General features: G+C 40.5%; 4 protein-coding genes across 5 annotated transcripts; 2 read left to right on the top strand and 2 right to left on the bottom strand.

The window, feature by feature from the left end:
- Positions 1-326: 326 nt before the first annotated feature.
- On the bottom strand, positions 327-5,406 carry slc5a8l (solute carrier family 5 member 8, like). Its single transcript, NM_001280038.1, is given in 31 exon segments — positions 327-435; positions 518-556; positions 558-607; positions 705-719; positions 721-727; positions 730-808; positions 1,881-2,019; positions 2,021-2,066; positions 2,158-2,220; positions 2,223-2,243; positions 2,336-2,348; positions 2,351-2,402; positions 3,017-3,077; positions 3,080-3,128; positions 3,400-3,488; positions 3,574-3,679; positions 3,681-3,704; positions 3,779-3,786; positions 3,788-3,810; positions 3,812-3,900; positions 3,902-3,922; positions 4,035-4,153; positions 4,156-4,188; positions 4,305-4,327; positions 4,329-4,373; positions 4,476-4,527; positions 4,691-4,717; positions 4,719-4,757; positions 5,055-5,312; positions 5,315-5,367; positions 5,369-5,406. Coding segments are annotated over 31 exon segments (1,776 nt in total). The 5' UTR covers positions 5,400-5,406; the 3' UTR covers positions 327-333.
- A 1,710-nt stretch (positions 5,407-7,116) lies between these two features.
- Positions 7,117-7,797, top strand: tshba (thyroid stimulating hormone subunit beta a). The gene is given in 5 exon segments (XM_003973115.2): positions 7,117-7,175; positions 7,177-7,217; positions 7,220-7,275; positions 7,394-7,483; positions 7,485-7,797. Coding segments are annotated over 5 exon segments (435 nt in total). The 3' UTR covers positions 7,674-7,797.
- A 5,052-nt stretch (positions 7,798-12,849) lies between these two features.
- On the top strand, positions 12,850-17,586 carry slc25a55a (solute carrier family 25 member 55a). Its single transcript, XM_003973077.3, has 10 exons — positions 12,850-13,006; positions 13,564-13,638; positions 13,757-13,882; positions 14,304-14,359; positions 15,477-15,567; positions 15,654-15,772; positions 15,863-16,058; positions 16,173-16,327; positions 16,413-16,488; positions 16,576-17,586. Exons 2-10 carry the CDS (start codon positions 13,619-13,621, stop codon positions 16,733-16,735), a joined length of 999 nt encoding a protein of 332 aa, XP_003973126.1. The 5' UTR covers positions 12,850-13,006; positions 13,564-13,618; the 3' UTR covers positions 16,736-17,586.
- A 178-nt stretch (positions 17,587-17,764) lies between these two features.
- Positions 17,765-23,834, bottom strand: LOC101076598 (tetraspanin-2). 2 transcript variants are annotated; one of them, XM_029826297.1, is made up of 9 exons: positions 23,585-23,834; positions 21,808-21,910; positions 19,328-19,545; positions 19,168-19,242; positions 19,004-19,096; positions 18,851-18,922; positions 18,598-18,681; positions 18,440-18,508; positions 17,765-18,348 (listed from the first exon to the last, which is right to left on the bottom strand). In XM_029826297.1, the coding sequence occupies exons 1-8, from the start codon at positions 23,651-23,653 to the stop codon at positions 18,443-18,445; spliced, it is 780 nt and encodes a 259-aa protein (XP_029682157.1). In that variant the 5' UTR covers positions 23,654-23,834; the 3' UTR covers positions 17,765-18,348; positions 18,440-18,442. The 2 variants fall into 2 exon arrangements, with proteins under 2 accessions (XP_029682157.1, XP_003973125.2); XM_003973076.3 differs by having other exon boundaries at positions 19,328-19,425; positions 23,585-23,830.
- Between the last annotated feature and the right edge of the window lie 667 nt (positions 23,835-24,501).

Below are 24,501 nucleotides of genomic sequence, written 5' to 3'. Positions count from 1 at the left end.
TCCAAAAACATCATTTACAGTTAAAACACACACATGAAGAATAACAATTATTGCTGTAAATAGAATCAGCACAGTGGCAACAAAACAACTCAGTAGTTTGCTATTTGCACAGTTAAAAAGAAAACTTCCCAGCTTCTGGACTGGGGACATAGTGGGAGTCCTGGGGCACCAGAACGGGGAGCCTCAGCGCTAGATTCTTTGGCTGTTTGGGCCCATCCACACATTGCAAATGACAATATTTCAATCCATTTGGCCTGTCAGTGGTTTATTACCGATGTGGCTGATCAGTCGGCAAATCTGGAAAACCAAACTGCTTGAACTTAAAGGGTAGCTTTAGAAATGGGTGACTGCTTCAGCATCTTTGAGCTCTGTGAACGCTGGGTTGTCTGTTCCCACACAAAACTCAGGCGAGTCCTTTTCTCTGACGTCTGATGCCTGCGGAGATCATTCAGAAAGGCATTCCTGATTACTCTTATTTTCACTGGCACCAGGTCTGACAGCAGGGTCCATCTCTTACCTCTGATTTCCTGCACCATCGGAAGCAGATCATGTCGCTTCTCTCTCCTCACAAACAGATCGGAGCTGAGTTTTTCTTGCTTGCAGCCGCCTAAAAAGAAGAGGGCAGCATACCCAATGCATTTTATTGCACACATAACTCACAAAAAGAGACATTTAGGAGGCAAAAGCAATTGCTAGTGACTCACCAGTGACGATGCTCACCCAGCAGACAATGGTGATCAGCGTGCCAAAGACAGCAAGGTAAAGATAGGACAGCGAGTACCAGGAGTCAGCCAGATCAGGCCTGTAACTGATGGACACAGGAAATCAGTCACTCTCCTAATTACTCCACCATGATCATGTCTCCCTCAATACTGCGGGCAACTCATGGCCACCTTCGTCATTTTAGTGTAGTCCATTTTTTGATTGGGATTTAACCAGAATGTCTACATTAATAACAGTTAGACAGGAATCCCCATGGACTATGATGTTTGCAGATGACATTGCGATGTGTAGTGAGAGCAGGGAACAGGTGGAGGAGAAGTTAGAGGGTTGGAAGTTTGATCTGAAAAGGAGAGGAATGAAGGTTAGCTACAGCAAGTAGTATATGTGCGTGAATGAGGGAGGGACCCAAGTGGAAGAGTGAGGTTACAGGGAGAAGACATACAGTAAAGATAGTGGAGGATTTTAAGTACTTAAGGTCAACAGTGTGGAAGAGTGTGGAAAAGAGGTGAAGAAGCGTTTATAGGCAGGCTGTAACGGGTGGAGAAAAGTGGTTAGGTGTGATTGGGAAAGAAGAGTTTCAGCTAAAATGAAAGGAAAACATGTACAAAACTGTGGTAAGACCAAGGATGTTGGTTGGTCTCTAGAGGCAGGTGCCACTGAAGAAAAGACAGGAGGCAGAGCTGGAGGTAGCAGAGATAAAGATGCTGAGGTTCTCTTTGGAGTGATCAGGATGGATAGGATCAGGAATGAGTGTATCAGAAGGACAGCACATGCTAGATGCTTTGGAGATAAAGTCAGAGAGACCAGACTGAGATGGTTCAGACATGTCCAGAGGAGAGATAGCGAATATATTGGTAGAAGGGTGCTGATTGTGAAGGATGCTGAGTTTCAAACTGCCAAGCAGGAGGCCTGGAGAAAGACCAAAGATGAGGTTCATGGATGTGAGAAAGACATGAAGGTAAATGGTGTGAGAGAAGAGGTGATTCGCTGTGGTGACCCCTGAAGAGAAGAGCCAAAAGAAGAAGAGCCTACATTTAATAACAGCAATAAGTTATAAATAAAACTGGTTTACTCTGAGGTATGGAGTTTGCTGGTTCTTTTGCAATGGACATTTTAGCACCACACTCTATGAGACCCCTCTCTTCTTAGTAACTTACTTGGACGGCTGGGTCAGAGTCACGGGGCTGGTCGACGGCACTGGCGTGGTGTAGTTTGGCGTGGTGCAGCCCGCAGTGGTGAGTGGCAGAGGATTTGTCATTTCAGAAGTTGGGGGGTAGAGCTGACCACCAATCCCCACCCCACAAAGTCAACGCCAGGCCAATGATCATACCCGTAAGCGCTCCCCTGGAAAATAACCCTGACAGTGAAATCCTTCCTGGAGTGTGTGACTTTTTTCTGTGTTTATTCGCTATTCTGGTGATAGAATATACTCACTATTGAGTTTGATGTGCGAAATAGCATTCCTAATAGGTAAAGACCAAGAAGTGGCCCACTGATATGCCAAATATGGACAGAGCTGCCTGAATATAAAAAACATTTATAACGTCAAACAACTGTAATTCTAAACATTACCACCTGGTGGTGCTGTAGTACAGAAAAAATGTCTCTTTACCTGTAAAACGCTTCCATCATTGAAGCTACTCCGGCCATGCCGATGCACAAGGCCCCAAAGAAAACACCTGTAAGACATCCAGATCGACATGATTTACAGCATCAAAACACAGCCATATCAAATCAAATCAAAAAACATTTCAAACACAAGCAGATTAAAAAAACATTCCAGACACAATCAAAAAAAGTAGCAGAGAAATGCTTTTCAGTTCATTCATCCGAAGAATACACAAGTAAATTATAGAAAGGAGTGAACCAGAGTATTTGAGAGGACAGAAAAGGGTATTGTGGATGATTTGCTACTGACTACTCCAAAAAGTACAAATATTTGTTATATGTGTAGAAAACAAGCATGTCATCCGTGTCCATTTTGAAGCAGTTAACAAATGTATTTATATAATCAGTAAATATATCTTGTCCTTGGGACAAAGCCATAATTCCACATACATTCATCCAAACAGTGATCAATATTAATGTAAATTCTTCCTTATATAAATATGGATTTCTGCCCTTCTGTGTCATTTGGGTGTCATTTACCACAGATCATATTGCACTGACAGTGGAACCTTAGAAAACTGAGATGAACATTATCATGTGGGCCATATTATGTGGTGATTTGCCCAAGTTCCATGGCCAAAATGTAATTATTTATTGCACTTCTTTGAATAGTTTTTAAACTTACTCAGCCCCATGTTCATCCATGCCACCTGTTTGTCGGTGAGGTTTTTACATAATGGAACAACAAGTCCTCCACAGTGACAGCGACCAGGGCATTAATGCTTGAAGACACCGTGCTGTAAAAAGGAAGTTATTAGTCATAAAACACTATTATACATCAGCAGATTAGATAACAGATAAGATCTGCTTCAGGTACTTCGGGTAGCATTTCCAGGATTCTAAGAATAACAATGAGAAGCCCTGTTATCAGCAGCACAGTTAAGTTAACTAAACAGAAATCAACACAAACCACAATTCACATGCCACCATCTGAAGCGCGTTGTGCACTACACTTTCCGTCGGCAAGGAATTCATGAGAAATGTCAGGAAAATGTGCAGGTGCCTCACCTCAGGGTGCCGCTGTATGCAGCGGCCACAAACAAGCCAGGGACTCCCGGGTAAATTGCCAGAATGTCCATCACAAGGTAAGGCAGCAGCTGGCAACAGACAGTGTTTGCTACATCCATACAAGAGATGTCGACACTATAAAGACACAGACTGAAAAGCTGCAGCACGTCCTACCCCATCGGAGGTGCTAACATCGCCGTTTCCTAGTGGGTCGCAGTTCTTGTAAATGGAGAACATGGTGAGGCCAGAAAACATAGCCAGGCTCACAGTGATCCACAAGCCCAACCATGTTTAGGTACAAAGACCTGGATAGATAACAATAAAAGACTCATCAGTGTGTGCAGATGAAGAATCAGTGCAGAGTTGCAGGAATACTCACAATTTGGCAATGACCCAGGGTTTTGCAGGAGATTGTAGCGCTGCACCTGGGACTGATTAATGGAATAGATTGACACCCACATTATGCTGCCACCCACTGTAATTGTCCAGAAGGTGTGTCGCTTTAAGAGGATTTGGGTCAAAACTGTGGCAAAAATTGAAAAGAAATATCACAATATCTTAGAAAGGATATCCATGGTAGCAATTTGTGCAAGTCTAACAACACCAGCTAAAACAAATGTTGTCGATATACTTACTCAAATGCCTCGAGACGTCCGCCCCGCCGTGCATCTTCCCAAATATTTGTCAGGCCTCCTTGCAGAACAGCTCCGCGACCTATGACAGCAACAAATCCAGCGAGCATGATTACCATCTGAGCACATCCGTCCAGATGACGGCTTTCAGTCCGCCCTGAAACAAATCCACAAAAGGGTCCATTTTTATTTAACTGCAGAAAGCCTGAGGCTTTGAATTGGTGTTGGGGTATTTCAAGTATTTATTCAATACCGCTCACATGTGGTACTAACCAAAGTGCAGTAGATGATGCACACCCGCGCCTGTAGCCACCAACACTCCCCAAAGATTAAGTCCTGTGACTAAGAACAAAACAATATATAAGACAAAACAATATATTTGAAGATTATTGTGTCTGGGGGATGAAAATGCAATAGTGCAGATTTTCAGAGGAAAAGGCTTACCCTGATTTAGTGCAAGAGCGGGAGCATAGATGACCAAGCCAGTGTACAGAGCCTGAGAACAGATGCCTCCATTAGTTGATTAAGTGGAAACACAACAATCCTAAGATTCATATTAATATGGGTGTTTGTGTCACTTGTGCACTTTTACATTAAGTCAAAAGCTGAAAAGCCAGATGTCTCTCTACTATACGAAGGCAGGACAATGCATTATTTACCGTCTGTATGATGTACATTGATGTCCCAAAGTAATCGAATGGGCCGACTGTAGCGCCTCTCAAGGTACTGGGATTAAAAAGTAAACTCAATTAGGGAAGTGCAAGGAAGAAAAATAGGAAACATGGTTAAGTTTACTTTGTTATTGAAAGCTGACCCTTTTGTTGCTTCTTGTACAGCACATTAACAGGGTTTGTTTATTAAAATAGCATCTTCATAAGTTGCGATGTTTGTTAAACCGGCCATGTTTTTCTCCAGATAAATTACCTTTGCTGAGCTTTATTGATCTGAGATTGTAAAGGTGCACCTGTCAGGCAGACTTTGGACCACTATAATAATTTACAGTCTTTGATTTTTTTTTCATACCTCATAAGCACTGGTGATTGCAAGTCTGTAGAAGAGTGGCACGAAAATCTCAGCGGTGATGGCGGACATGATGGCGTATGAGAAGCCAAAGAGCCAGAACGCGGCTCCAAACCGGTAAGCCTCAGCCGGTGTGCCGATGACCGTGATGCCTGACATGAAGCTGGCTGTGAGTGACATGGCAACTGGCACGGCAGTCATCTGCCGCCCCACCAGTAAAAATTCAGCCCTGCTGGTGTCCCTGCGGCCTCGGAGGGCCTGAAGAGGCCGAGTCCTGCTGCCAGCAAAATGATCCCTACAAAAACCACATAATCCCCACACAGAGAATGTGGCCTCTGTCCCAACCATGTTTCCTCCTGTTCCCGTCACTTCCTGGTCCCTTTTAAAAAATTGTATTCTGTTAGAAATGAATGCCTGTTATGTCATTTAAAGCTTTTCTCTTGAAATTGTCCTGAAATCTTCAGCAGAGGCAGGTGAAATTGAATCGCTGTGCTCCGCTGTTGAGGACATTTGAATCAGCTGCACTCAGATCGATCCTCATTCAAAAAAAAAAAAAAGAAATCTTCAAAAGAATTCACAGCTTTGGTCCTCGCATGTTCCCTCCAAGTGATGAATGAGACTCGTCAACATCTCCTTGTGAGATTGTGGAGCCTCAGATGCTTTCCGCAGACTATAAAGATTCGTTTTCTGTAGTTAATGATCCATCAAGGACACACAAACTAACGTCATATTTGCAGTGATTAAAGAAGGGAGGTGGAGATTGTGTTGTGTCTGAGGTTTGTGTTATTCTGACACCCTCCTTTGGTTTCTGCTTCTTCCTTTCTTATGAAATGATATAAAACATCAGGATACATCTTTATAAGTACTAATGTGAGGAAAATGGTACTGTTGGGTGCATCATATCTTCAATCAAACATGATTCATTTTGTTTACTAAGCACATCTTTGGTTCTCATTCCAGTAATACGTATGTTGGTGTTTCTGGTGAGCCACACTATAAAACAACAGGAACATCTTGTATATTCTGCATGATTGCCATCATTGTAATCTAATTGGCTGACTTGGGGCATTCTTGGAAAATTCAAAGTTAATGTGAAATTGTATTAAAAGTTAATGTTTGCAAAGATGAGTTTAGCGCTTCAAATATTGAAAGAGGTGCTGAAATGGACATTGAACTTCTATTGCATTTACTCCTTTTTAATGCTGCTGTGGTTTTACTCACTCCTACCTTGAGGCATGTGTATTACACACAATAACTTGCTTCCCTTAGATATACAAACTAACTAAGTCTCACAGATTGTTCTGACAAAGAAGAAAGTTGTCCTGGACCTCTCAGGGATTTCACAAGTCAATGTGTGGATGCTGGAGATAAAACAACCCAGTGACGGAACACTCTGGTGTGTCCAGTCATTTGAGATCCTGGTGTGGAATAAAAGGCTTCAGGCTTAAGTCTGCTGCTGCACTTGATGAGTGACAGGAAGTGAGACATACCTATACTGCTCGGGGGTTTTCTCTGAATGTTCCGTACTCAGACAGCAGCAGCTTGAACATTAACTGCTGACTGGTGCAGTTGTTGTGTTTTGCAGTATGGTCACAACGTTTGTGAACCTTATGTTTATGAACCTTCACTTTCCTCACTTGTAAATTCACTGCTAAGTAATGTATTTCTTTTTAGTTTCTTTGTTTTTCTGACGTCGTAGTTGTTTTTGTTTTTTGCCGTTTTGTGACCTCTAGTGGAAAGAATTGAGCTTAGACGAGGTTGGTCAGGATCAGAGTGGATTATTGGACAAAATCTCCTGTGAATTAATAATTAAAGTAATTCAGGTAATTGACATAATGGACTAAAGTTTGCTTTAATCACAGATGGAAGATAACCATTGGTCATGTATAGTGGACGCATAAATACTGAGCAACAGACACGTTCAGACTCAGCATCATCAGGTCCACAGGCTCAGGATTTCTCCTGCAGGTTGGTCAAGCAACATGTGTCCATGTCGAAAAATCTGTCATCCTAAATGTCCTATTCTTTCTTTGCCCTCTAGGTCTCATATAATTGGAAAGTAATCATGGATGCGACAGCTTTTCCTTGTTGGCTCTTTTTTTGCTCTTTCAGCCCTGCTGTTCCCAGTGTTTGCCACCGACTTTACCCTATACGTGGAGAGGCCAGAGGCGAGTTCTGTGTGGCGATCAACACTACCATCTGTATGGGATTCTGCTACTCCAGGGTATGTACAGTCAGGGGACAATGGATTCAGAATGATTGGCATTACCGTTACAATGGTAGGATGATTAAACTAAAATATGTGTTACTGTTTACTGGTGTTTGCTGCATGTGGTGAACAGGACAGCAACATGAGGGAATACTTGGACCACGGCTTCCTTGTCCAGAGAGGCTGTACCTATGACAAGGTGGAATACCGTACAGCCATATTGCCCGGGCTGTTCCATCCAGGCCAATCCTACCTTCACTTACCCAGTGGCTCTCAGCTGCCACTGCGGTGCCTGCAGGACTGAAAGAACGAGTTGTGCACATCGGGCCAGCATGGATGGAGCCAGGTGTACCAAACCATTCAGAGATCTGTCCTTATTTTCAGGCCAGAGCAACTACATGATCTCCTTCTGACTACAACAATCCTCTTGCTAAAGGGTTTTTAAATGACCTATCGGAAACTGCGTGATCGTGATTGTGTGTCACTTCCAGATTTACTTTTAATCTGTGATTCTTATAATTAAATGGACATCTCTAAATAGCTCTCTGACTTTGATTTAATCTGTAGCTTACCTTATCTCTGTTTACCCACAACAAACACAAGGCCAGGGTGTTCCACAGTGCAGCTATTAATAGCAGAGTGTGGTCTGGCATGTGCGTCTGTGTCACATTAGTTATTAAATTTCTGAATTTGGGATATTACAGCATGATAATTATTGAAGCTTTATCTGTCAGGTATAAATGTTTCACCATTTCGACTCGACGGCTCCTCGTGTTGCGGGACATTTCAGTTACCGTAATAAGCGAAAGCAGGATTAAAAGCGTCGGAAGAGCTGACAGTGCACCGGGCGTGGTGAGTGGAATGTTTGCACAGCAGACACCTTCGGCAGGAAAAATGCAACATCCCCCACACGTCCACAGCAACTGCTTGTTGCCATGGCATGGTGAATGCTCAACAAATCATCATTCTATGACAAAATATCAAACTTTATAGACAAGAGTGAACATTCTACAGCTTGGTAATGTCAAAACAGGAATAGAACTTGACAGTGCAGCATGTGACATATTTGCTTTATGCATATGCTTTGATATTTATTAAGTATTTTGTGCGTACACATTTTTTTCGTTTTGTTTGCTTGTTTCTGTCTTGTTTCAGAACTGCAAAGGCAAACAGGCCACTGTGTGTATGGTTCTGCTCATATCACATGAGACTTATCTGAATGACAGCACACAATGAATTATATAGCTGACGTTGCCACACAGTTTTGAAAACTCTAATACAATACCCCAACACATAAACCAGTATGGAACTCTGTTTCTGTCAGCACTCTAAGGACAAATTCCAGTGTGGTACACAAACAATTCATTTTGAGTTCAAGTTGTTTTGTATTTCTACAAATCTTTCTATCTAAGGTCTCAGTACTTCAGAAGAAAAGTCCAACTTGTATATTTTTTTTTCTCAAAAAACACAAAACACTAAATACGGCAACATTAAATCTATTTTGTTTTATTGAAGATTTGGTTCATTTTGTTCTGCTATATTTCATACATTCCAGTGTTTTAGACTATCCTATTTGACTATTGCATTAGAATAAAGATTTTGATAAATATGACAAATGAGCACAGATTAAGTGTATGAGTATGGTATAAATGAAATACATCTATAAAAAATGATGGGCAGAAAGAGTAAAAAGGAATGTTCAGTAAACTTTACAGCAACAGCAGGAAGCTGGTTGTGTTGGTCAAGGTCCTACCATGCCGTATGAGAGGCTCAGAACCTGCCCAGCCTCTCAGCGGTGATGGGATCAAACAGTGATATGATTATCAAAGCATCGGAGAGACTTTGACCCTTGATTGTCCAAGAATCAAGATCTGGTGCTTTGATCATAAAGCAACCTATTGTAACATTATTATGTAACCTTGTCTTACATCCGTACTGCATTGTATTGTTCTCTATCAGCTAAACTCAATCTTTACTACTAGTCTGTACTGTTTTCATTTAAACTCAAGACTACAGTCTTCTTACTTTCCTGTAAGTGCACCCTTGAGTGTCTTCCTCAACCTCAGTTTTGAATAAAACAAAACCCATTGGCTTGTCAATGCATTCTCACCAATAGTCTATCCCAGATCCTGCTAATCAGACAGACTCAAACCTCTGTCTCAGAGATCGTTGATTTTCTATTGTTCACAAACCTGTCTAAAACTGTGTTAGTGAGCACTTGCCGAGATAATCTACCCACCATACCAAGATGTTCATTAGTCATCATGATTATTGGACAGGCTGCCAAGTCTGAAATAAATAAATAAATAAATAATTTCCTGAGGGAGTCATCCCAAAGGATCAATAAAGTCTAGTCTAAGTCTAACAATAAAAGGCCACTCTAAAATGTGCAGTTTTATCACACAGCCCAAATCCACAGATGGATCAATTTTTGAGGACATTTTCATGCAGAAATGTCCACCTGAGCTGTTGCCCATGAATTAATTACTCATTTCTGTTCCGTAAGCCATCTCTAAATTTGGCAGCGGCAACTACCAGCTTCACAACCACAGATCACATGTAACCACAGCAGCCCAGGACCGCAGCTTCACCATTAGGATTGTATGAGTCCAGCCATGGGGACAACTGCTGCAACAATCGGTTTAACATGACCAAAGAATTTCTGTGCAAATGGTCAGAAACCATCTCTGGGAAGCTCAGCTCAATGCTCACCATTCTCATTGGGGTCTTGATAGGACTACAGTTATCGGTTATTGGGCGGGCAAGTGTTCACATTTAATAGGGTCTGGCACTAGGGAAAGGCATTCTCTTCACGGAAGAATCCTGTTTTTCACTTTAAAAGGCGGGGCAGAAAGAAGACAGCATGAATGTGGTGTCATATGGGTGAGCTGTTTGCTGATGTCAACATTGCGGATGGTATGTACAGGTCATGGACAACAAAGACAGGTGCTTTTTATTGATAGCATTTTGGATACAAAGAGACACTGTCATGATTCCCGACACCCATTGTTGCGCAATGCCCGGCCCCTTGTTGCAAGGATCTGCACACAATTCCTGAAAGCTGAAAACAGCCAATTTTTTGCATAGCCAGTCGCACACATGTCTCCCACTGAGCATGTTTGGGAACCTGGATTGACTGTATACATCGAGTCCCAGTCCCTGGCAATATCCAGCAACTTCACACATCCATTGCAGAGGAGCCGCTGGAGATGGGAGTAGGAGTATGCCACAAAAGCTTTTATTTTTGTTCACACAGAACCAGTGTCTTGCAATTTATGCGTGTACACCTCTACACAACTTTCTTGACTCATGCCTAGAACATATGCTGACCCCACCATGACCAATGTGATCTTGTGTCTATGGTTTGTTTCTGATTCTGTTTAGTGACAAGTTGTAACCCTGAATGTAAAAAATTATGCAACCTATTCTATCAGGGTATGCAATGTACACATTATATCTGATTTAATTAGCTTTTGAAAAAAAATTTGATTGTATAATCCTGTGTACTTTGTATATTAAGTAAGCTCTCTTAAAATATCTGCGATATTCCATTCTATCACTTCAATCCTGAGAATGTGCAGTTTGAATAAATTTAGTTGGAGTTCCAAAAATAAATTCTCTCAACTGTTTTCATACTTTTGTGTTTTTTTATATCAAGAGTTATACGCATGCTCTATTTCTTCTTCTCTCTTTTGTTTAATTCGTCTGAATGTGCCACTGCCCCACCCATAGGAAGATTGTATGTATTACAGTGTTTCAGCGGCTTTGTCTGCAAAAGCACAATTCTTAAGAAAGCGCCACGTTTACAGAAAACTTCAAAGCAAATTTGGCTCCGTTTCCATGTGAACCAAACCTCAGAGTGGCCTTTTCTTGTGGGCAGCCTAAAGCACCTGTGGAATAATGATATTGGTGTGTGGTGGAGAAGTGCTCACTGGACAGATAGAAAAGAGAAGTACCTTAGGTAGGCCTTTTGTGCATAGAAAAAAAGTCTTAGTGTTTTTTAGTTCAGCTCATGAAAATGGGCGCAAAAACAAGTGTTGCATTTATATATTTGTTCAGTGTCTAGTCCATAAATAGTTTATAAAGATTAATGTACTGAATTGATATTTTACTCTTTAAATGAAAATGTTGAAAGTCAAGGACACATGGCCAGCCATGGGTGCGCCTGCTCCATTCCTTCTTAAACAGCCTGTTTTCCAGCCTGGGAAAATTTACATCACTTTTGGAAATTATCTGGATTTTGTTAAGATTTTCTTGGCTTACACAACGAAACTGGATGAATGTATGTTTATCTGGCTTGCATAAGTAATTACCATGTGCCGGTAGTTGAATAAGCTCAGTGTACTCAAAGCTGCTTCCAGCAGAGATCATTTTGCCTGGCTCTGTTATACAGTCTCATTGATACTGGAGCTGTAAGGCTAGGTATTTTATTTTTAGCACTGGAAGCTTTGTCTGCCCTAACAGCCTGTAAAATTAATAATTTTCTTTATTCCTGATGTAAACTAGACAATCCTGTCTGTCCTGCATTGTTCAGAAAGTTCAAGAGTTCAGAATAAATTACAGACCTTTCTCAAGTAAAAAAATGCACTGAACTGCTGATAAGCAGATAATTTATATATGTTCTTTATAGTGAATTGATGCTCAAAAGTCTCATGTGGTTACAAAATAACGTTTAATGAATTTTAAATTTGAACTTATTCATCACAGACCTCTGTTCCAGCCTAGGTTAACAAGCTTTGTAGTTTTTTTTATGCAGGCTTACCATTTATGTTGGACTGGAACAGTAGAACACTGTCAAAATGCATCTAGAAGGCTAAACTGAACCTGCGCAGTTTCCTTTGGTGGCTACTGCTCTAATCCAACAATGAGACCACTGTTACATTACAATTTCAGAGTAAGAAAAATATAAATAAAACAAAAAAGGTGGGATCATTGTTCCCTCAACATAGAAATAGATTAGTATAACATGCATCTGGTGACAACATATAAAATTACAAAGAACAATGATAATTTAAAACAACATTTTTTAATATAAAAAGTTTGTGTAATGTGTGTTGCCAAAGCTCTTTACTTATATCAGCCCTTGTGAAACTGCAAAAGTGTTTTCATGAAAAAGGCTATCATGATAATGCCGATTTTGTTAAAATCATCAAGTGTGGTATAATGCAATTAGGCCGCTGTGTCGGCCCATTGAAACTTCACATTTCCAGGCAAGAGAGTTTCAACACAGTTTGCATTACAGTAATTTCATCTATTGTTGTTGCAGCATGTTTTAACAGGTTCAGCTGTCTCAGTCTTTACAATAGTGGCCAGGGACAAAATAGCTCAAAGTTGGTGAGCTTGTACATCTCAAATGGGTTCTCGGTGTTTTATCAGATTTTGCTTCAGTTAGTAATGTGTTAGACTTGCTTCAGGTTTTTTTTTTTGGGGGGGGGGGTTGCCATATGTCTCTTATTCATATTCAGTTAACACCGATGGCACCGATATGTCGATCGTTTCGTTTATCTGGTTAGTCTCGCTTCCGTTGGTGCGCTTTCGGCCAATCAGCGCTAAGTATACGATTAAACGGTGATTGGCTGTAATTTGACCAGCCCCGCCCACTTTCACCCTTACAGAAGTCAATGGAAATTTCCAGCCTTTTCTTCAGCGGTATTTTAGCACACGTAAGTCATTGCAGCGGATAGAGCTTGACCTCACTGGATTCAAGATTCAAGTTTCTGTAAGAATAAAAGAATATTTATATTTGGTGAGTTACTTGAAAGATTTTTTTAAAGAAATTGTGGGTACTTTTGAAAACATTAAGTTTCTTGGAATTGTGCGTATTTTTGACGTGGGTTTTTCTCTGAATGGTCTCGGTAACGCTCCTAAACTACTATGTATGGAAATGAGAATATCTGCTTTGGTACAACTACTGACCTGCTGTGAAGTAATATTTCTCTCATCCACAAGAAAATTCTCAATTTTTTTCCTAAATTAATTACTGTAAATCGTAATAATCTATTTGTTTAGTTCAACGAGACATATCCTACGTTGAGAATGAATTTACAAATATAATTGTACAACATTAAAACGTTACGGGACAACGTTATCCAGAATGTATTGACGGCCTATATGTCCTTATATGGTTATTCCGGTATGTGTGTTATGGCCCCTCCCCCTCCATGTTCGCAGTCCCCCACACCGGGGGGATCCTTGGTCTCGTGACCAAGTGTGTATCTATTTAAGTGAACCGGCTAATCTCTCTCTACTGTATGTTCGTGAGAGTGTGAACATCTCATCTTTGGCTACATTTTCTCTCTCCAGTCTTCTCAGTGCATCGACCCCAGAACGTTTACATCTTCCAACTTCCAAGAAAACCATGTCTCAGCATCAAATTAGGTAATTTTGAATCTCTTCTCATTTACTTGTTGTTCTTGTTCTGCAGAAATGAAAGCATAGTTACTGTATTCCCTTTTGGCAGTGACTGTTTGTCATACATTTGCATTTGTTTGTTCAGCCTCCCAGCCAAACTCATTAATGGAGGAATCGCTGGCATTGTTGGTGTTACATGTGTCTTCCCCATTGACTTGGCCAAAACCAGGTTGCAAAATCAGAGACGGGGTCAGATGGTCTACAAGAGCATGTAAGTGTTTTTGTAAATCGGTTTCTATGTAGCAACACTAATGTATGGGTGGATTATACTGGTCTTATGTTAAGATGCCCTGAAACTATTTGCTGTTTGTTTATTCATACTGTGACTCATACAGAGCATCCAGATGGATGTTGGCATTTAGCACCAGTACATACTAGAATGTTGATGACTAATAATCGTGAAAATTCTTCTAAGATAAGGACATTTCCTGGCTTTTGCTATACGTTTCATCTGCATGACCAGACTTGGGAGTCATGTCTGTGTGAAACAACAATATACTAATTTTTTTTTTAATCAATCATTTTGCCACTTAGCCTGAGTCATTGTTACCTTTCACAAGAATATTTCTCCTGAAGGTTATTTACTTTGAATTTTACAGTCTCACTTGGTAAAATCTCACTTTTTTTTATAGGATGGACTGCCTTGTCAAAACCGTTCGATCAGAAGGTTACTTTGGAATGTACAGGGGTAAGATAACACAAAACTTCATTTTTAAAGCTAGTGTAGGACAATATACAGACATGGTGAGCCTGACCAGTGACTACCACAGTGATTACTGATGCCAACTGAGTTTCTTAAATTACTGAATCTTTAGATGTAAACTGTGTGAATGAGTTGCTGTCTTTACACAAATATAGTTTTACATGTAATAAGGTGAAAACAGCATTACTATTTTAACACCATTCATACAGCATAGGTAAAATGCATGTATGTAATTGTAAGATAAATGTAATACAGAAATGTAAAAATGAAATCTTGTGGTGATAGTTGTGCATAAAGAAAATCGAGACCTTTAGCCTGGGTCTCTGCTTGTGAGGAATGCCGTTTGTTTGCATCTGTGTTTTTCATATTACAGACATGGGTCCCCCCTGGGATATTGAAGGCTAGCCGATAAGGCGCAGCCACGCTGGAGGCAAATCATTAATGGTTCTTACAATATTGCTCTACTTAAAGCTATAGGCACAGGTTTTTGTTTGCAATCTATTGTTACTGGATTAAGAACTCTTGGACTGTCTTTCCCACTGTCCTTTCTGACTTGTCATGGGTCCTCATTTTCCACACTTGCAACTGTGTCTCTGCAGACTTTAAAAGTTTAAAATTTTATTCTTAGACCAGGATTCTCAAAGTCTGTGAACACACAGTGCATGTAGGGGAATTGGGTTCACCGCTTCACTAACATGTCTTCATGTCTTTTGTTCTTGTCATTAATGTCATGAACTCCTTGGAGCCGTTAAATGGATGTTTTATTTTCTCATAGTTTACTCCACACTGTGTAGGTCTTATTTTTTCCTCATCGTATGCTAACTGTGTTTCAGAGACCCAATGCCTGCCCCTTCTGTTTTTTCATTTCCTTCCTACTTTATTGCCTCATTCTCTGTTTCAGTTTCCCACTTTGCTCCTATAATCTTTGTGTAATGGAACTAATACTCTTAACTTAAGCTACTTAAAATTGTGTACAGTACAATAAATTCTGTGTTATAGAATGCAGTTGATACATTGTGCTGTTGTAATGCTAATAAAGTGTTGTGCTGTTTTAGGTTTTATTGTGACTTTATTTCTAATATTTTGTCTTCTTTTTGCTCAGGTGCAGCTGTGAATCTCACTTTGGTCACCCCTGAGAAGGCAATCAAGTTGGCGGCAAATGACTTTTTTAGGCATCAGCTTGCAAAGGACGGGTACGAAGGCATACCACCACAGGGGGAAAGGCAAAAATTGTCAGTTGTCTTAGTTTCACTCAATGGATCTGTGTGTCTGTTAACAGAAAGAGTCTGACAGTGTTCAAAGAGATGTTGGCAGGGTGTGGTGCAGGCATGTGCCAGGTTGTTATCACCACCCCTATGGAAATGCTTAAGATCCAGCTACAGGATGCAGGCAGACTTGGTAAGAATTTACTCTTTACAGCTATTTACCGTAATATAAATCCCCATCACTTTGACACTGTATAAATGATGGTTGTTTGTCTGATCACAGCTGCACAGCAGCAAAGGCCAGTCAAGATGTCGTCCACAAAGCTTGTGGTCACCAACGCCATGTTGAGTCGTTCCTACAACTCCGGTGCAGTAGTTGCAGTGCCCAGAGCTGCATCTGCCATCCAGATTGCACGGCAGCTCCTCCAAACTCAGGGCGTTTCAGGTCTTTACAAAGGTCTGGGCGCAACTCTGATGAGGTAAATGGAAGTCCTTCCTTCTTCACTTGCTAAACTTCTCATCTAATTTAATTTTTGCACATCTATCTATCTATTTTTAAACATTGTTTGTTTATTTCAATCTTTGTCTGTCAGGGATGTCCCCTTCTCGGTTGTCTACTTCCCATTGTTTGCTAACCTGAACCAAATGGGCAAACCTAGTCCTGGGGAGTCCTCTCCCTTCTACTGGGCTTTCCTCTCAGGCTGTGTAGCAGGATCGACTGCTGCTGTGGCCGTGAACCCCTGTGATGGTGAGTGTTGGACACACTGTGAAGCGTATAATTCCAATATTGATTTAAAAAAAACCCCATTGTTAATGAGTCTGTTGCCCCCTAGTGGTGAAGACGAGGCTGCAGTCTTTGAACAAAGGATCCGGTGAGGAGACTTACAGTGGAGTCGTTGACTGTGTGACGTGAGACAATTTTTCAATATCAGTTATCCATTTACTTTTTGAATGTGTAAGCCTGCATAAACAAGCCTATTTCTTTTTCCTTCACAGTAAAATATTGCGGAAAGAGGGACCTACTGCCTTCCTAAAGGGTGCTGGTTGTCGCGCTCTTGTCATCGCTCCACTCTTCGGCATTGCACAGGTTATGTACTTTGTGGGCATTGGCGAATACATCATGGACAACTCGCCACTCAGCCTTCTGTCGGTATGAGCACATGGGCCGGTAGGCTTGCTATTCAGAGAGCCTCCATGTGTAGGCGGTTCAACAGAAATAGGCGGCAGCTATTTACCATCCAATTACAAGGACCCTAGATTTGTATCTCCTGCATGATCTGACGGCTAAGTTGCACTTTTCTGATCCCTTCTAATGGTTACGTGCCATGATTGCACTTGAAGCTGATGTACTGGATCAGGGGGCGGGAATTGCAGTGTTATACTTTCTTTGACCCAAAGAGTCCTTTTCTGTTTCCCCTCTATGAGGGAAGGCATTCAATTCCATTAACAAGACTGACCTATATTTGTTTTGACCTTACTATTTACATTTACAAAAGTGTTTTTTCTTGTACTCCAGCTAAAGACTTCTGCTTGTCTTTTCTCCTTGTCCATTTAAAGAAAATTAACATTCGGTTTAGAGCAAAGGCAGCAGAGCAGAATTAAATAGGGCCCATTGTTGCATTTTCTTACATTTTATACTGAAATATGCCGTTAACAACGTGGTCTATATTTTGATCGTGACTCTTCTTACTAGCAGGGGACCATACATTTGAAAAAAAATCAACACGGTCCTGTCGTGTTTAGGTCTTTCATTGTCGGATAGTCCGAGTGTACGTGTTGTTACTATCTGCAAAACTTGATATGCATTCATGCACATTATGTTTGTTCACATGGTATTTATACCTTATCAATGCGTATGTAAAATTTGTTTGTTTATGCCTTAAGGATACAGAGTGGCATCACTTGAGGAGAAAAGATGAATCCATTCTTGCTACGTGATTCTTGCATACTCTGTTTGTGGTGGATGTTTGGACAAATCCAATATGCATTAAAATTGACTGAATTAGATTTTTGTTTTGTTTTTTTTGGTTATCTTGGGTACAAAAATACAAGGAACCAGTCATGAAATATGTTGCAGCTCACATTTCAGTTGCTAGATAGAAAATGGTCACACCTCAATAAAAGCACCTGTTTTTTTATTGTGGTTAACAAGAATGTATGAACTGAATTATTTTTCACATTTTACTGATACACTAACATTTCCATCCACAGTAGTTCACTCACACTAAGCCCACTATTACAGTTGACTAATGCCCTGGAGAGATCTGGCACTGTGAAGGACTTTGCAGATTCTTTTTTTTTTTTTTTTTTTTACAACATTGCAGTTTATCATCAGACCTTTTCAAAAATTACATTTTGTGCTCTACATCCAAATTTAATTTCCTAGTTTTGGGAATCAAAGTAAATCTATCTAAAACTAAGTGCTGTATGTATTCAGTTATTTTCCAAAGGTAAACCAGTCCTCCAAACATTTAGGCTCACAATATAAGAACAGCATATTACCTATGAATAACACTACATTGGCTAGAAAACGCATGATAAATAATGTTAACAGCATATGCATAAAATCAGATGTCCGTATTTACAGAAACGTTCCTTCTGTGTCAAATCTTGGGAAGTGTTGATGATTTGGTGGTCCACTGAGCAGCCAATGAAATATATGTTAAAACACAGGAGTGAAAAAGTTGCATCCAGAATTGAACTGGAGGAGTTGAGATGTCCACGGGCCGCTTGGATCTGTTGAAATCCTCCCGATCACATCGGCCATGTCTGTCAGGAGACAATGTACTGTAGCTTCATATGCAGGAGACAAATATATATGTCAGGTTGGCTGGTTGGGTATATGATGAGGTCAACTCACCGTTTATATGACTTCCCTGTTGTTCCTGATGGCACAGCACAGAACCATGCTGAAGATCATTCCTATGATCTATAATATCAAAAAACAGAAATTTTTAAACAATTTCAAACTGTTTTGTTTTGAAGCCCTAAATAATCTATGTATTTACAAATCATCACCATCACTCCTGCAACACCAATGCCAATGTATCCAATAATATGAAGCCTCTCATTGAAAAAGTCCGTGATTGCAGTAAAACAATCCTGAAATACACAAACAAATAATAAGAATTTTATAAACTTTTATACTTTTCCCAACAAATTCTGCTCAGAGTACAAATTATTTAAGTTACATACAAAATTGCCACTTGTTATAGACAACTATATACTGTCACCATGTGGACATATGTTGTCATAGCATGTAAGGTTCTACCTTTGTATCCTCAGGAACTTCTGCACAAAGTACGCTGGACTTTTCGGAAGTCGAGCCCCCACAACAGTTTAGCTGTAAAAAGACAAACAAACACATAACCTAAGACCATTATGGGGTATCTACAGAAGACAGGAAGTTGAAGTCAAACCTTACCGTCTTATGGTAGATGTATGTAATTGCAGTGTAATTGGAACTGGAGGCATCAGTGAGAGAGTTGCTGTAAAAGCTTTGAACATCTTCCACAATCTGATAATGGCAAAAGTTGAGAATTAGTCCAAATAAATTTAGATGACAACAAAAATAATTAAGTAAGATACCTGCTCTTTGTTTATAAATCCAAACACACCAGCCACAATCTCTGCTCCAAATATTATCAGGAGGCAAGCAAAGAACTGCAGAACAAAGAGGAAATATAATAATTAAGAGTTAACAGTGTGTTAAAAAAGGGACTGATTGTGTTTGCATGTTTCCGTTTACCGATGCAAGCAGACATTGAGATTCACGCATGGCCCCGAAACAGCCAAAGAAGCCAACAACCATCATCAGGCCTCCCGCACCGAGAAGTATGTACACAGCTGAGAAAAGAGTAGTTGCACAGCTTATCAGTGGGTTATCTGATAGTAGTGCGTCACATTGCTGCAGTTCTCTTCTCGGCCATTGGGTGGCAGCATAATCCAAGATTTTATTGAGGCAAGCTTGATTTAAAAAAAAGAAAAGAAAAGGAAAGTTGGTGTGTTTATTTAGCAGCAGTAAAGTGTAGGTGGAAAGCCAGTGACAATCAGCTCCTACATTCTATCCTTATTTATTTGATTATACTCCTCCGTTCCGTGTTAAAATGCAGGAGTAAAACAGAAATAAGCAATGTATTTATTTATTTAGATTGGAACTATTCAAATAGCTTGACCTATAATGTTATCTTGGAACTGGTGTAGAAATAATCTAAATCAATAGCACACATGAATTCATCAATCAAAAGGATAGATCAGTGCTTTCACTGAGCGAGTCCAGAATCTGCTGAACCTAAATATGTTCATTGACCATCTGTCTCGTCTCAGTAGTTGGACAAATCAAAGAAGCTGGATGAATGCTTCTTATCTACAAATCTCAGAAAAACTCAGAAAGCTAATGGACTCGAATGGGAAATTAGGTATGTTATAGATATGTTAATGTTATTTCCAATCACTCAAAGGCCATAAACAGTCCTGTGGGGTAAGTAGGGGTAAAAAAAAAAGCCAGATGGCATCCGCTAAGCTGGCAAATCAAATTTTAGTACAACTGAACTAAGCCTGGATGTCGTCACCTCCCCCGTGTACTCCCAGCCTCCGCTGCAGTGAAGTGTAACCATATACCGGGACACTCTCTGAGGGTCATGCTTGGAGTCTAATCAGTGACACAGACTGCAGCCACAGCAACAATTTAATTAACCCACACGAGGGTTGCAGGCTGTTGTTTTTCGAGTGTTGGGCCAAAGGTGAAGCGTGTTGGGAGTAGAGAGAGAAATCTAATGTGTAGTGAAGAGAAAGTTTTGAAATTTAAGTGATGTGCCTCTTCACTATATCCTTAAAACCTCCAGGTTTTTTTTTAAATCGTATGTGATTATTGGAATAAGGAGTCTTGTTTTTAGAGACAACAGAGACTGTTGGAAGGACACAGTCATATTATTTTATTTAGGTAAATTACTCCCACCTCTATAAAACCTTATCAGCTGGAGCGTATCTTTTCAGTTCCTCAGAACATCCATGAATTTACTAATCTCTGTTTACATGCTTGGCGCAGCAGAGCGACAAGGGTACCAGAAAGAAAAGGGACCTGTCCACAGGGAATCCTTTCACTTTACCTTGTTATGGCATCACATTCTGTTTAATCTTGCTTCTGTTTAATACACGCTGGCAATAATGGAACAGCGAATGCAGGAAGGTCACTAAGGTTAGTTTGTTGCCATGGCTACACTGACAGTCAGAAAGGAGATTCCCTGAGAGTTTCTTAGAAATAAATTAAACCACTATACATGAAGCTGTTTGCATGATGCTCCAGGACAGATCAACACTTACAGGGTGTAAAACGATAGAACATATTTTCTGCAAATTTAATTAATTTGTGTTAATAAGGGTGGAACTGACATTTTTGCCAAAGATTTGTGTAGTTTTGGCAGCATTTTCTGTTATAAGAGAGATTAATGAGGGTAATTTTGTCATTTCTCCTCTTTCTGAATCATAGACATGTGGTGCTACTGTCCTTATTCCTATTTCTAGTGTTTTCAAGCTGAACTACATACAGCATGGAGGAAAACCCACTTTTTAAAATGTAGGAAACTGTATGGCCCTAAACCACAATTCAGCTGAATCCACATGTCTAAGTGCCAGCATGAACTATGTGTTTTGTTTTGACTCTTCAGGTTGTCATCTCCTCCCACCTGCCCCACTTGAACTCCTGTTCTCAGGGAGGAGCCGGGTCCATGACAGCACAGCAAGCAGCTGATGAAGTGAAGTCATCATTTTAGGTCATGGTCTAAATAGGAGTCACAAGAATGGCCCTCATTCTAATCATCTGCTCCTACGCAGCGTGTATGTGTGGGGGGTGGGGGGCGGGTGACTATGTTGCCTGCAACACTGTGACACACTGAATAGTGTTTGTGTGGCCTTTTTTACATCATCATATATTGTTTTGTTTCAATTAGTGCAATATAGCTCCTCATTTGTCACTCATTAAAGCTACTCAGGTGTTGAGATCTTGTTGCTCATTAATCAGCTGGAGGTTTGGCTCCATTTGTCATAAAGCACCTCTTCTGATGGTCTTTTATCATTTCATTCGAAGGAAAAACAGTTCAATATTTGTAAACCATGAGCACAGCCACTAATGGCAAACTCCATGTGATATACATATGTTTTCAACATGACCAACAATGTTTAACAATTACCCATTATTTGTAACGGTAATGTCGCCGTGAGTATACGCACCGATGAAGAAGGTTTCTGGGGCGCCATCACCTGCCAACAGCTCCACCGTTCCTGGATCGAACCTGAGCCAGAGCCCCACAGCCAATACCAGCAGGCCAGACAGCTGAAAAAGTGGTCCTCAAATCATTCTTATTGAGCTCACAATTATGCTCGTTGAAATTAATTGATGGGCCAGAGTGTGTGACCACATGAATTGCTGGGATGGTCCCATCTTTTGCTTTTTTCCAAATGATTAAGATTCTACACTGCTCTTGTTTAGTGTTGTCACTACAGTGGCTCTTAAAGCTCAATGCCTGTTTTCAACGTCTGCCAGAAATGTTAATTCATTCACTTGCTGAGCGACTGGTGGTTTAAAACTGTCTAACAGATCCTACAAGAGCGAACGGTTGGTCGCAACTGGCTGAACTATTTTCAGACTACCATGTGAACCATTAAAAAAAAGTGAAATAGCACCAAAGCAGTAGCAACTCTCATTTTGTCTTTCAGTCTCTGTCTGTGCCAGCCTCACAGGGCCTCGGTGATGTAACTCACACTTCCATTGGCTGATTGTTTGGCACCAGATCCCAAAATGACAGCTATGCAGCCCTTTTGGCTGGGATCACAACAGCTCTGCTTTCCATTCTGAAACCCCCCAAACAAAGACACCACTGTACCAGTCTGAACAAACTGGTCATCTTACACGAGTACACAAGTCAATCCACCCATTTAAATCCATTTAGATGCACTTGTTTAGTTGTAAACAATGACTATATAATGGTGAAATGAGCTTTTATAATGAAAAGGGCAATGATTTCAATTATACAAGTACATAACAGGTAACAGGTCCTAATACGCTCTGAGTAGCTTTCTTTGACACAAGAAGGATAATGCAATTACTAAAACTCATATTAAACAAAAAAAAATGGGGAAATCAAAATGCATGATCTGCAGTCCATTGATTATCACATTCATTACATTTTCTGTGATTGACTGATAGAACTTTTGACTCCAAGCTAATGGGATTGCCACACGATATTTTAATCGCTTTTTTTCGTTTTTCTGCAGACGTGAAATCGCAGGGCAGCCATTTTTATCGAGGCTATCGCTTGTACTACAAATGCCCAGCAGGGGGCTCTGTCTCAAAAGGACTGCTAACTAAGATAACGTTACTGGAGTCGAAGGAAATAATAAGTTGCAAGGGGGGGGGGGGGGAAATTTATGTCCCCAAACATACCAGAACACAGCATTGTGCCCCATTAGGAAATGAACTCTAAATGTAAAGGACATTTATATCCTCAGATTGATAACATTAATGTCACTGAACAATAGCCAATGTTTGAAGAACATGTGAAAACTGTTAAAGGAGGAGCAGCACTCTGCTGGCTGCTGTTAGTCACGCTCCATCACTGGCTACATGCATCATACAGACAATTCTAAATGGATTTTCCTCATTAAATTATCAAGAGTTAATAGGTGAATCCATCAAGCAGGACTGACACGAGGCAGCCACAGCTGAGAATCACAATAGCCTGTACTTTGGATGCGGGAGAAAAACTTCAGGTTGAGGAAGCTGAACCGTAAACATGTATTTAAAATTATAAGTAAATGCAAAAGACGTACAGATTTTTAAGAGAATGTAAACAGTAGAGAACAACAAAGCGCCGTCTGGGATCATGCAATCGTGACCTTTTGCGATCATCTAAACATGAACAGATGCAATATTGCAAAAGATGAAGATGAAGAAATGAATAAAAGGACATAAAGAAACTGCGCCGACTGCATAAAAATACCGACTTACCCAAAAGATGAAATTGAATACGAAAAGCAGATATTTCACACATTTCATTCCGCCTTGCACTTTGCTCATCGTGCCGCTTGAATTGTTGCGACTACCGCTGTTACTACTATTAATATTTGGGTAATTTCTTGTCAGAGCTTGACATAAATCACACAGTTGTGGTGAAAAACGGCGCTACATCCAAACATCCGCACAGACCCTCCGCTCAACCGTCGCGCGCCGCTTGACACCGCCCACCTGCACGCCGTGCGCGCGCATCCTGATGAGGTACCCCACCCGGGCATCACGAGCCTACGAGGGACGCAAAAGGTTGACGTAGTGGCAAAGGGAATCATTCCAAATATTATAAATTAATTTTATTTGAAATTGTAGGATAGAAAAACAAATGATCCCAAGGAAGCTTATTCCGATGATCGAAACAAATTATGCAACAACTTGTGGACGAGATGTAGAATGTAGCCGACTGCTATTTTAGAGCTTATTATGTTTAACTGCTGAAGAAGAACGAGTTCGCAACGCTTTCTTTTTTGCATCCACCTTTCGCCTCTCTAATACCCTCTGACAAAGCAAGTTTATCCCCAGCTTTATACTGGATATCAGCCTACATCGTGTCTCATATCCGTGTTTATCATTTCAACATGGGAAGTTGTTTACAGCTAAAACAGTAATTTGAGATCTGGCTCAGAAAAAAGACAGTAGGGTTTGGGAAATAAATCCCGGATTATATGTCCTAATTCACATAAATATTGTGCGCACACACGCATGCACACATGCAAAGTATGTAAAAAAAAAAAGAAAGCACTGTGCTCTTGTGAAACTTCACTGATGCAAAAGGGTTTCTGCAGCCTTGGAGAGATCTGTGTTCTGATGCAATCTCCTCTGACCTCTGGGGCCCTTTCTTGTGACCTCGTGGTTTG

This window comes from Takifugu rubripes, chromosome 19, assembly GCF_901000725.2.
Source record: "Takifugu rubripes chromosome 19, fTakRub1.2, whole genome shotgun sequence".
NCBI classification, from domain to species: domain Eukaryota; kingdom Metazoa; phylum Chordata; class Actinopteri; order Tetraodontiformes; family Tetraodontidae; genus Takifugu; species Takifugu rubripes.
The sequence above is the reverse complement of the archived record's forward strand: the minus strand, read 5'-3'. Positions and strand labels throughout refer to the sequence as shown.